General features: G+C 38.5%; 1 protein-coding gene across 1 annotated transcript; it reads right to left on the bottom strand.

The window, feature by feature from the left end:
- Positions 1–927: 927 nt before the first annotated feature.
- PDCD4 (programmed cell death 4 (neoplastic transformation inhibitor)) lies at positions 928–11,824 on the bottom strand (the record flags this gene model as incomplete). The annotated part of the gene is made up of 10 exons (XM_009704525.1): positions 928–1,395; positions 3,428–3,567; positions 4,476–4,586; positions 5,612–5,719; positions 6,484–6,598; positions 8,125–8,222; positions 8,493–8,714; positions 8,997–9,110; positions 10,851–10,945; positions 11,528–11,824. Coding segments are annotated over 10 exons (1,361 nt in total), but the record flags the coding sequence as incomplete, so codon positions are not given.
- Between the last annotated feature and the right edge of the window lie 1,826 nt (positions 11,825–13,650).

Genomic DNA, 13,650 nt, shown 5'->3' with positions numbered 1-13,650 from the left:
GGTCTGGGGCGGGGAGGGGAGGGCTCCTTTTCTGGCGTTTTTCGTGTAGAATTTCCACTTGTCGCTTTCAAGGTGACGTTTTAAATACGTCTTTAGGCTTGCTAAGTCCGACCGGTACCAGAACGCCGGTAGGCACTGCTCTAGGGACAGGTCCAGTCAGACAAGGGGAGGAGGCGAGTTACACACCCCCACCGCTATAGTAACAGCTTACCAGACTTCACTCAGGTGCTGCAGCGCTTGTCTCCTGGAGCACGTCCTGTTCCTGGCCCTGTAACGGCTCCTCCCAGCATTTCTGAACTGAAATCTTGACACAAACCTGAAAAACGTAAGGGAGCAGGAGAGGCTCCACTGTGTTGCTGTAAGAGAGTCTTCCTTAGATCCAGCTTGTTCTTGAGAAAGGGCTTGGCAAAGCTGTGCTGTATAGACACGTTCAAACCATCTCTGTGCCAGCCTGGACTCCCCTATGCAAGTCACTTGTTTTCAAAAACATGGTTGGCAAATACTTACCATGAGTTTAATTACTCAGTGCTCTTCTGCAGATTGTAATACAAAAGGGCAGTCTTCGATGTAGAGCTTAATTACACACACTTCAGAGATTCAAACACAGTTAAATTTGTTCTGTTTTAAAAAAATAAAAAAGGCAGAAAGGAGAGCTTCACAAAAAATATTTTTAATATGTTTTACCAGAACTTTTCACTTTTCCAGTTACATAGAAAGAAAAAAAAAAAAAAAGAGTTTGGTACATAGGGGCTAAAACCAACCAGTGTTCTCCCCTGGAACAGATGAATTAATCTTATGATCCAACTCTATTTTCCTGGGCTCTTTAAAACAAAGAAATAGCTATTTTTCCTCCCAAAGCACAGTATTTCTTCAGCAGCAATGGAAATGGGATCACAGCAGCTTAACTTGACCCTTCTATAAAGCATTGTATAAACCAGTGATTTATGATGACAACACTGTCCTTGAAAGAAAGAGCGGCAGTCAGACATCGATGCAAACATGGAATGATTAGGTCATAAACATATGGCACTTAAAAAGATAGCTTATTTGAAGGCACCACCACAGCAGAGTGGCCAGCTGTTTTACTATATGCCCCAAAAAAAGAAGTTTTCTTTCTAAAATTTATAAAACTATTTTAAAAAAACCAATTTGTACCCAAAACATGTGCTTTTAAAAAAATATGAACTGTGCTAAGCAACTCTTAAAATTTTGGTATATTATATATGTGTATACATATATACATACACACACCAAAAAAGCATGCGTGTTTGTATATATCTATATTATCTATTTTCCCTTTAAACTTATAAGGCTTCAGGAGTTGGTTCTCACATTCAGTAGCTTTCTAGCTTAAGACGACCTCCATCTCCTTCACTCACAAAACGCTTTCTGCCCCTGTAAGAAAAATAGAAAGTATATTTTCAGTGATTCAAAGTAGCACTGCTTGGTTTTTTTCTTATCTGTCACTGAGAAGAATTTTCTCTTGGTCTTGGGAGTCAAATACAAGGTGTGCAAGTTCAGCAAGATTAGCTGACATTCTTGATCACTGATAAATTGCTTAAAATATAGCTGAATCTTACATCTAGGTTTATTTGCAAGAAGCAAATTGGTCAACAGCTGGCCGAACATGAGCTGGCAGTGTGCCCAGGCAGCCAAGAAGGCCAACAGCATCCTGGCCTGTATCAGAAAGAGCATGGCCAGCAGGACCAGGGCAGTGATCATCCCTTTGTACTCGACACTGGTGAGGCCGCAACTTGAACACTGTGTTCAGTTTTGGGCCCCTCACTACAAGAAGGACATTGAGCTGCTGGACCGTGTCCAGAGAAGGGCAACAAAGCTGGTGAAGGGTCTGGAGCACAAGTCTTACGAGGAGTGGCTGAGGGAGCTGGCGTTTTTTAGTCTGGAGAAAAGGAGGCTGATGGGAGACCTTATCGCCCTCTACAACTACCTGAAAGGAGGTTGTAGCGAGGTGGGGGTTGGTCTCTTCTCCCCAGTAACTAGCGATAGAACAAGAGGAAATGGTCTCAGATTACTCCAGGGGAGGTTCAGGCTGGATATTAGGAAGAACTTCTTCACTGTAAGAGTCATTAGGCATTGGAACGGGCCTCCCAGAGAGGTGGTGGAGTCACCATCCCTGGAGGTGTTCAAAAAACGTTTAGATGTGGTGCTTCAAGACATGGTTTAGTGGGTTTAGCAGGCATGGTGGCATCAGGTATACGGTTGGACTTGATGATCTTTGAGGTCTCTTCCAACCATAATGATCCTATGATTCTAAGCTTTTCAAAATGTGCGTGGTCAAGTTCTTTCTACTTTGTTCACCTTTTGATGTTCACACTTGCAAAAGATGCTAGTTTGAAAGCCCAGGAATGGTGGTTTTTCTACCCAAAATTGAAGCACCTAAGCTAAAATTGCCTCTCAGCATATTAATGGTAACGGAAGTATAACCAAGCTTTTGTGGCAGTGATGACTTTCAACCCTCCCATACCCCAAACCTGCAAAGCATTTGATACCAAGATACACACAAACTCAATTTTAAGTCTAAAGTCCACAAATGGCAGCTGTTTTTGATAGACACTAAAATTTCAAAACCTGAATTTATTGCAAGCTGTCAAGATGGTTCAAGAAGCCTAACAAAACACCCAAACTGGAAAAGATCTGTCTAATAAACAGTATTCCCGATGCATAAAACTAATAATAGTTTTAACATCATATTTTTAAATTTACATGTATTCCCCAGAGGAAATGAAACTTCTTAATTGTATTGTGACCAGTAAGGAAAGAACAGAATACTGATTAGCTGCAGTTCAAACAGCATTATTTATGCTATAAGTCAGCAATAACAAACCAAAAGCACTATACAAACCACATGACAGACAGATAGGAAGGGATCAGGCGTGTAGAGCTTATTCTACATAAGTCTCCTATTCCTTTTGGCATAAACAGTAGAACTGGTTGTCTCATCTTAGAGCTCTATTCATGTTTTTGTATGTTTAAACCATTTTTAAGCAGGTTTTTTCACGTTTTTTTTTTTCTTTTTCCACTGCAGCTGACAGTTTTCTACTGTCACCTACATGGATCATTGTGATGCCTGAATCTTCCATCTCAATACTGCACTGATCTCTACCAAGCAAATTGGCAAAAAAGAGGAGAGGCGGGGCCTTCATCCTCTGGAGAGCACACAGGAGCGCTGCTGCCTGGGACTCACCACAGGCTTACTTTCCTCAAGTATTTATCCCAGCCTCCACATATCAAGAAGCTGCACTGATGTGAAACCTGTTAAACTTTTTACCAGTCCAGCCCTCCGTTTCTCCACCCTCTATAGTTTCCAGTTGCAATCTGTAATACTTTGGACATAAGATCCCCCTTTCCGTTACCTACAATGGAGACAAAAAGCAGTGCGTTCACCTATCTACAATAAAACGAGTACCTTGAAGGACAGAGGTCTCTCAGTGGTTTGGAGATCATTCCAGCCTGAAAGCATTCCTCTACAAACCGCTCAAGCACAGAATAGGAGTGTGGCACATCCAGGTTAATATCTGGAATTTCACGATAAACTCGTTCATAGCCCTGCAAGGTAAGAATTCAAATAATGATGTGGTTATTCTATGATTTTACTACAAATTTTTTAAATACCCTTTTTGCACTCTTGTGGATTTATTTTTCAGTATAGTTTCAGGTATACTATGGACAGTTTCAACAAACCTAAAGCAGAGCAGCTGCAAGTCAGTGGAAAAGCAAGGTATAATACCAGCCAATGGCATGGTATTACACAACTACCTATCTACATAAAAACACCAGCTGAATTTTTAACTTCTTTAGAAGCCAGAAATCCAGACAGTACAGAATGTGTATATTAGCCTGGCTGCTATCACATGGGTAGTAACGCAAGGGAGAAAAGTTAATTGGGTCTTCCATGTAAATGAGGAAAACTTTGCTACAAATCTCCACCACAACAGTTTTATGCAGTAAGGGAAACACTGGTGACAACCAGAGATGACTTCACTTCCCACCAGCAATTTTCAACTGTGTAAAATACTAGCTTCTATATACTGTTCTAATTGACATTTGTAATTAAGTGGGTTCTTACTGTTCTTCAATTATGAAGAATTACTGGATAAAAAGAAAAATTACATTTACGAAAAATGAAGCTATATTGCAGCATTTTAAATGATGACTTTTAACCATTTAATTGCATAAAAGCAATTGGAAATCTTTGACTGAAGATTCAGATAACCTGTACCTCACAGTTCTACAGAGAACTGCTGCTCAGAATTCACTTGTACTTCCTTCCAGTTCATGACAAGTACTGTACATACATCAGTGACAAGACTATTTGTATGGGATACAGAACAACTGTGGAGAATTTTATAAAAAAGCAGCAGTCAACAATAGACTACAAATAGTACTTAAAAGAAGGTAAAAACTATACAAATTTTGGAAGACCTTACCCAAAATACTCTAAATGCCCCACTTACTCTTTTCATTTGGTCCACAGTAATGACAGAAGACCTCCAGAGAGATTTCAACAAATCCAGTATCATTTTAAAGGTCTTTTCTCCAGTTGACTCCAAAACCATCACAACAGCCTAAAACAAATTGTGCAAGTGGTTCAAGTACATGTTGTGTAAGCACATGAGGTGCGAAAAGGAGTGAATGCATTATTATGCATTTTCTGGGGAGACAAGTCCATTTGTTACATGCAATCTCAGTTTATTATTATTTGAAAAGAAAAACTGATGAAAAGTTATTTGGATAAAGAGGTATGAAAAACCAGAAAGGACTAGACAAGAGTGGAAAGCATTACCTTTCTGACTCTAGTTTGAGAGATACACAACTATATCCATATGGTTGCTGCAGTACAGATGGCAATTAATTTTGTGAAATTCATTTTGTATCTATGATTTTTTTGTATCTCTGATTTTAGAAGATCTTAGACGTTTAAAAATCTACAAATCTCCACAACCCCCATCAACTAAAAGGATTCTGTTTTTCTACTGTGAAGGATTCAATTTACTGAAGAGCAAATTTTGGAGATTGTGGGTGTTCACCTTTATTGGTAAACAACCATTCCCCAGTTTGGCAGATAGGAGTACAAATGAGAAGAGTCTCCCAGATACAGCAAAGAAGATCCTTCTCTCAGATAGTCTGGCTCTGAAATATCTCAAGAGCTTTTCCAAGTATGCTAGACAGAACAATGCCATTCTGAAAAGGAAGCTCTATAACTTAACAAAATGGGTAACACCCATCAGAATACCCAGACAGCTGAAACTAAAACCACCAAAACAAAGCATGTTTTTTTGCTGCTATTCCTCAGCATAAAATAAACCGAGCTGCTATTTTTCAGGAATCTATAATAATCTGAATTCAGCTATTTACCCAATGAACAAAAATTAATTCTGGATCTTCCCAGAGTTAGCAGCAGCTTACTTGTTGGCACATTGTACACATAGACCATTAACTTTACATGAAACAATTTAGTTATTCAAATAACATCAGAACTTGCAACCTGAGCTTCAGATTCCAGTTACATTATTTGCATGCCCACATCAAAACCAAACCAAACCTGTTAGTAATACCAACAATTATTAAAGGGACTCTGATTTCTCCTTACTTCATACACAAGTTCATGGTGAAAATGGGGTACTTCCAGTTCCTGAAGGCAACGTTCAGCTTCCAGTACATCTCCGGAAAGCAAATACTCTTTCAGCAACATATCAATCTATTGAATTTTAAAACAAACAAAAAGCCCAACACTGATTAGGTATAAAATTTAAAAGCTGTCAACTGTTTTGATAATCTGCGATCAAGCCAGCAGCAAGTTAGTTCCTGAAACTTGCTGATGGTGTTTTTATAAATGTAATTAAATTGAGACATTATCAGCGACCTGAAACACAGTGTAAGCCAAATACCTATCCGTAGTGTTAACACAGACACACAAGCACCAAAAACATTGCTTTCTAAGATGTGTATCACCATAAAAGGTTAATAAGGGTACAATTAAGTTTATCTTTGCCCCCAAACTCCTCCTCCTCCTCCTATCATGTTACGCTCACAACCTATAACTTTTATAAACTGAATTTGTCCTTTGAACCTGTGTACTTCACAGCATGAATCTCTAAACATTTCTAGTTCTTCCTCTCTCTTTTTTTCAGTTATTACTGTGCATTTAATCATTGATGCCAAAAAATAATAGTTTATCTAGTTTAGCCACTTTCATCTTGGCTCTTCTAGTTACTTCACCATTTTATATTGTAAGCTCTTAAAAAGCTACGTGCTTGAAAGTTTTGGTTAAAGCAAAAATACATACATGATCTACATCAGTTTTTAAAAACTACTTTGTATAAATGAATTATTAAAAACACAAACCCAATACTCAAGACATCATTTTGCTAAAGGACATATGGATCTCTTCACTCCATCCCAAACAAGATAAGCTTAGACAAACAGCAAACTCTAGAGAAGTGTTTTGCAGAAGTCAGTTACCTCTTTAACAAGGTGTTTCACAGTCTGCTGGCCGCCTCCTGACCCCCACACGTTGTCTATACGCTTTCCACCCTTTGTCATACTCAGCAACACAGTAGCTCGGTCCAGAGCAGCTCTAGAAAGCAAAGTTACTGTTTTAAAAAGTTATTACAGAACTTCATTAAAAGGCATCTGTAACTTCCCCCACTGCCATTCCTTTTTTGGCAAAGTAACCAGATCCCTGGGAAGAGGTCAGGGTTAGCAACTCCATGGGGACATCTGGATCAAGAAGGCAGCGAGCTAGTTCCCCATGTTCTCTCTGCCACCTTTACACTTTTGGATATACCATGCTTAGGACAGGTAACAAATCTGTGATGGCAGCAGATCTGAATCATCAATGCAGAACCTGAAACATCCTCACAAGAACGAACTTAGTATTTTCTTATGCAAAGACGGATTGTATCCAGGCTCCTCCAAGAATGCAGCTTGGTATGTGTATCTCAAAAGAGGCTTGAGTTGCTTCCACACTGAAGAACAGCTTTTCTACTGAAATATTTTCTGTTTGGGTCTAAAAAATTATGAAACTTTGAGAATTTAAGCCAAAACAGCACTTCAGAAGGAAAATACGTAGTTGCAAAAAGATGGTGTGAACTAGGGAAGCTTGCCAGTTCGTTGAGAAAAGAATGAAAAAGGAAGTAAGGTGAAAAAAAGACATCTCAAATCCAGTTAAGCACCCTCCAGCTGAAGAAGGAACAGTTATCTCAGTCCTCATACTGGGGGCTAGCCAATAACAATAACTCTATTCACCAAGACTTAACAAGCAGAAAAGACTGGCCAAGAAAAAGCAAAGGTAGCAAAGCATCCCAGATGTGCAGTATGCAGCCTACAATCCTTCAAAATCACCTGAGATATCTGTATAACTGACAGACAATTTTCACAATTTGAAACCTCACATTAGGCAGCTAAGCACTTGCCTTCCTTCTAGAAAGTACTCAATTATAGTCATTACAAATGGAACTTTTAGAAGCTACAAGAGTTCAGCACCTCCATATCAAGCCCGAAAAATACACTTACGGGGGAAAAATAACAAAACATGACCAGTTATTAAAATGTCCCTCTGTCAGAGATTGCTCCTTCAAACTTCTCACCCTGACAGGGAAAACAATTACACTTCTTGATGAATAATGCACTACAGAGAAAGTCTGGGAAAGTACTGCACAAGCTTCAAACCCTTATAAGGCAAAACAGTTAATCCCCTGTGTATTTCACAACATATTTACAGCAGCTGCCCTGATACTATATTTACTCATTAATCACATTAAAGCTTTTTCTAAAGACAAAACCTTCTATAATCACTTCCTAGTTTTAGCTCATTTTTTTTTCACCCTCAAATATAAGCTGGACAACAAACCCGATAAACTGAACTCAAATGTATATTAATACATTTTTCAGGCACTTTCAGTATTTCTCATGTGATCTGAGTCATTCTGGATTTTGTTGTTGTAATTGCAGACTTTGTGGGTTTCCTTTTTATCATTTTAAAATCAAAAATTAAGAAGCTGTAGAGAACCACATGATTTATCCTGAAGTCTTAAAGTCCTGAGGATCATCTTTGGCATTTGGAATAGAAAACAGTAGCTATACAGAGAGCAAGAAAGTTACCGAGCTTGGACGCAATCCACAGTGCCTTTGTAGCCATCTATGTAGGTATTGCTTAGAATTCCATCTCCAACAGCTCTAGCAATAAACTGGCCCACCAACTGCAACAAAACAAGCATTTTTAATTAAATGTTGAATTTCAAAGTAGTTCTAAGTAGACAATTATAATGTGCCTGGTTTTCAGATTTTATCTAAATGAGCCATCTCAAAGTAAAAACACAGCCTGGGAAATTGGTATGGTATTACAGACAGTAAGACAATCCATAGTTCTTTTTCAAAATACAGAGTCTATTTCAGTTTACTCGATCAATTTTAGCCACAATTTAAAAGAAAAAGCTTTTGACTACTAACATAAAACTTTACAAATATACCTGTGGTGCCCTGGGAGAATCCAACACCAATTCAGGTAGTTCTTTAAGCAGTCTATCAAATGATTTTTCCACATCGATTTTGCTTACTACTGTCCCACAAAGGTCAGAGATAAGCTTAGATGTCATTTCCCTGTGACTAGCCTTCCCCTCTAATGCCAAGGAAACAGCCAGCACTGGCACACTGTATTTCATTTCACCAAGGTTTAAATCCTTCAGCATCTCCTAAATAAGATTTGAAAAACAAAGCAGATTAAGATTTCATAATTCTTATTATATAAATATATATTATATAAATATAGCACAAATATAAGCATATAAGCATTTATATATTTATGTATTTACATACACGCTTCCGCTCATATAATGAATATAACTGCTTAGGTATTCGCATTGCACATTTCTTGCCAACATCTCTATACACTCATTTACAGCTAGCAGTTGAATTCCCTTGTATGCTACAGGTTTGCCCCCTAAAATAAATAAGTAAAAAGGTATGCGACATACCGAAACTTCATTAGTATCTCCATGTTCAAAATATTCCTGTATGATTGGTGTTAAAGTTTTTTCAAATGCTCTTTCATCCAGAGGTAAAACTACTGTCTCATAGACACAGTTCTCCTATTTCAAAATACAACAAAAGCATATACCCTTTTGTAAACAGTGCTGTCTCTTCTTATATCTTAAGCAGTGCTAATAGCATCAAAATATATCTTCTAAATCGTTAATGCTTTAGTCTTGGTAGCCAGTATTCTATCAGAAAACATCAGATTATGTCTCTACTATTAGTGTGGACAATGCTGTCTAAATGTCATGCTTCTTGAATTTTGAATTTACTGTTAGCTGTAAATTGAATTTACTGTTAGCTGAATTCAACTGAAAGGCTGAATTTACCGTTAAACGATGGTAAAAACTCCAAACTCTGTTCCTAGGATTCTGCTGACACCACATGCACACAGAGATCAAGCGCCTATGTACTGAAGGGAGCGTGACAGAAACTCCCAGCCCAGCCCAGCAGCGTTAGCTATGCCACAGCACAAGATTTAACTTTCAGCACCTTTCCCTGCAAGTGGCACTCCAGCCCCTGACAGCAAGCCTGCCTGCTTTCCCTCTTCCTTAGTGACTGCAGGACCAGACAAGTAATGAATGGCATGTACAAGTCAGAGAAAAAGCATTTTCAGAATACTTCTGAGTGAAGACATTCCCTAAGGGGAACAAAGCATCACACAGCAACTGCCTCCTGTATAACCTGGTCCTGCAGAGTTCCAGTATGACCAGATCTCCCCACCGTAATTCAGTTCCCTGCTCCTCACAGGTGACAGGAGTAACATTCAGAGCAATACTACAGATCACAGAAATCTGAACAAAGTGTTCCAACTAATACTTATTGGAAAGAAGCCTTCCATGATCAAGAAGTATAGCAGAAGTTCAAAAGCCTGTCCTTCCATCACATCAGTCTCCGTTTACAACCTTAGAAAAGTTAAACATAAACAAGTTCCAGGGAGTATTCATTCTTCATTAAACTTTATTTTATGCGCTCATCAGCTTCATTTTTAATAGCGCTCTCTGTTAATGTAAAGCGTTGAATTGCAGGGAAAAAAACTGATACTGGAAGAAGGTTTTGATATTCCCACATACCATCCTCTCAGCAGCTATGGCGACAGCAAACAGCCTCTGCTCAAAGGACAGCACCATTGCTCTGCTTATGTTATACAGAATTTACTTATGGTCTCACAATTGTATTGATCTCAGAGACTTTAGTAATCTGTGTTTGTAATCACTGTTTCCTTTCCTCAGGGATTTAATGTTTGCCCAATGAGCTTTACTTCCCCCCCGCCCCAATAATATGGCTGCAAGGTACAATCTTCCACAACATATTCTAAATAAATACATGTAAGCAAAATGTACAGGCTATCTACTTTGCACTAGTTGGAAGTGTTTAGCAGGGTTGGGAATACAAGGAAGAAAAAAAAAATCCGTAAGGGATACTGTCCCCTACTAAATTCCCGACTTGAGAAAGTCTGTGTTACATTTTTAACACGGTGCCTGTTTGCAATATAGAGCAGCACTGCAACATTCACCTCCATGGGAACCAGCAGCGAAGCACACACCTGGGAAAAGGGTGCTGCCTAGTCAGGCACAGAACAAGGGCTTGTGGGTTAAGCTTTGCAAGTATTACACTGTGACACTTCTACACCAGCTGTCTTTCACCAGCCAATGAACATAAAAATGAGCATTCATTACAGCCAGGCTGGCATTCACATAACTCACAAAGTCAAACTTCCATTAATACAAGCATCACAGCAATTGAAATCAATAAAGGAAATAAAAATCAACACTGCAAAGAAATCATTTGCCTACCTGGTCATCATCATAATTAGGATCCTTAATATCTACTTCTTCCACATCATACACTTGACCTGGTGTTCCCCAAACTCCTTTACCACCTGCTCCACCTGGCAAAATATGGGACAGTAAGCAAGGATCGCCAGTTTACAAAGAATACTTCCGAGTTCAACTCAACATTCTTTCACTTAAGAGTGATGTATCACTGCTTGTGCCCACCTCCTGCCTCTAACAACGTATGCTGAAAAGGGTGTGTTTGTGTGATGTGTCCCCACTTCAGCAACCAGTGTTTTCGTTGCTTTCCAGTAAGATACTAGAAGCAGTATGAAACTGCACAAAAATTAATGAAGGTTGAAACTGTACTTTCAAATATATCCATTCTGTTAAGTTTGCATTTATAACAGTCCTGTGATCCACCAACAGCTCAAATTTCTGTATTAAATTTGCTAAGAAAAGGTACTTACCTTAAAGCAGAAGTTAACTCATGATACACACATAAAATTTTCCAAGACCACCCCCCACTATTAGCTCCTATTGCCACCTACTATCTAACATAAAACCAAATGCCTGCACAGAGACTGTGGTTTATGAAAGTGATTCCCAGTGGGATTAAAAAAAAAAACAAACACAACTGTGTTTTGGACAGAATCTTTGTCTTTATCATGCTGCTCTCTTCACTGAGCTACACCAACCTTTCTTTGGTAGACCTCTTCCCTTTCCAGACCGGGATCGCCTATCCAGGAGTTTGCCCTTTGGGCTTGTTGGTACAACTCCAACCTTCAGTGTCTCTCCATTGTCACTAACAGAGTCTCCTCTCCCAGAATCTCTAGAAGAATTTTTCCTCAACCGTCTCTTTGCTTTAGCATTTATTTTGGCTTCAGTAATTGAAGTTGCAGGAATCCAATTTCCATTGATTTCCGTCTTTTGTTCCTCAGACCCACCATTTTCTTCATCACCGGAAAATGGAGCATCACTTAGATTCTCAAGTTCTTAGAAACGACACAGAGCAAAAAAAATCTGTTATAGTTTTAAACAGTTTTATGTTAGAACACCAAAACATGTTGCATTTAAAAAGGATTACAACATTAAATAGAACTCTCATTTCCAACAGTGTTAAGGCAAAAGATGTTGTTTTTCAAATACGTCTCCACATCACAGTAATAAGGAGTTCCTTATTCCCCAGCACAAACTATCCACAATCTAAATAGAGCATATGTCAAGAGTTGGAAAGCAAATGAATAAACCATTTATAAACAGGTAAACCACAGAAAAACCCCACCCTTGTTAAACACAAACTATCTGAACTCCTCAGTGCGTAAGATCTTAGTGCCTGGTTCTCACTCCACCCACTCATCTCTTGATTTAAAAACAAACAAAACTGCCAATACAGTAAATTTTGTAAGAACTCACTAATATTAACAGACTAGTCACCAAAGTGAAATTAATTTCCTAAATCATCAACCAACATTCCTCTCATTCAAGGAATTTCAAACACAGCTCACCAGCTGGAAAAGCAATGATTTAAACTTACAAGAATACAAAAACATCACTACTTTTATTTTTTGTTTAAAGTTATGGAAAAAACATGCCATTTAATACGAAGCCCCAGGGGAGTTTGGTAACAAATATTCACAGAATAGATAAAGTCTTTTGAAACAGTGATCTCTCTTCTTCTCTATGGATTGCCCCTCACTGTGGCTTCTGTCAAGACTGTTTCTAAAATAGCCATGGTTTATTCCCCAGCATAATCATACATAATAGGTAACTAGCTTTGTTTCATACCAACAAAAAAAAAACTTTCCCACAACTTAAGGATCTGTAAACGTCTCAGAGCACTGAGAAGTGTAGTAATTTCACTCTTTTGGGAAGTTAATGCACCTCTAAAATTTGGATCTAAAGTCTTTTATTTCGCAAAATTAGGATGTCCCCCACCTGAGCTGTTTTTTTCAGCAGAATGTCTTATTGACAGCATTATGAGCAAAAGCCTTTTTACGTTCTTCTTCCCCTTCTTAACCCATTAAGATAAAGAAAAGCACCCGGGGACCTATTTACATTCAAGTTAGTACCCTGGGAGTCTTTGCAAATTGGAAAACACACACACAAAGGGAAAAGCCTCAGCTCTCTGTTCCACAGCCCTTCTTTTCCTGAGGATTCAGTAGTCTCAAAGATACAACCTACAGCCCCAATCCTAGGAAGTGCAACGATGAGGCACACAAAAGAAGCTGCTTTTCCAGCTGCGTCAAGCCTGCTTTACAGACAAGTTCACTGCCATAAACCCAGAACATCAAGAGTGTTTTAAATTTGTATTTGAACTTAGCTGAATGTATTACTTCACCATTCCAATACGTTCTAATTAGCAACGTCATTTGGCAATACTTCTCAGAACTATATTTTTTCAATTCAAAACAGGTTCATGAGAAATTATTTTGAAAGCAAAGTGCACTAATAAAGCATTTCCAACCTCAAAGTATTTACCCATATCAAAGAGGATACTACAGTATAAAATGAAGAAAGTTTGATGCAACTGCCTCCTTTGTGATCAAAGAAATAACATTTAGATACTAGTGTTCACAGATGTGAATGCCATAGCTGAACAATAATGCAGCCATTCCAGGCCAAACTTCATCTACAAATATTCCAGCCATTCCAGTCCAAACTTCATCTTCCCACTCATTACTGCCACAAAAGCATTCCTTTTATGCTTGCAGCAAGCTAAAAAAGAAAAGCGTGCATCATATCCAGGAAAAGAATCCCCACAACAAGCTTTCTCAGTTTGTCTAACATTTTAATAAAACAATGAGAGATTTGCATAAAG

The sequence above is a fragment of the Cariama cristata genome, unplaced genomic scaffold (genome assembly GCF_000690535.1).
Source record: "Cariama cristata isolate BGI_N322 unplaced genomic scaffold, ASM69053v1 scaffold32587, whole genome shotgun sequence".
Taxonomy (NCBI): domain Eukaryota; kingdom Metazoa; phylum Chordata; class Aves; order Cariamiformes; family Cariamidae; genus Cariama; species Cariama cristata.
Note: the sequence above shows the minus strand (reverse complement) of the source record. Positions and strands in the feature narration are given on the sequence as shown.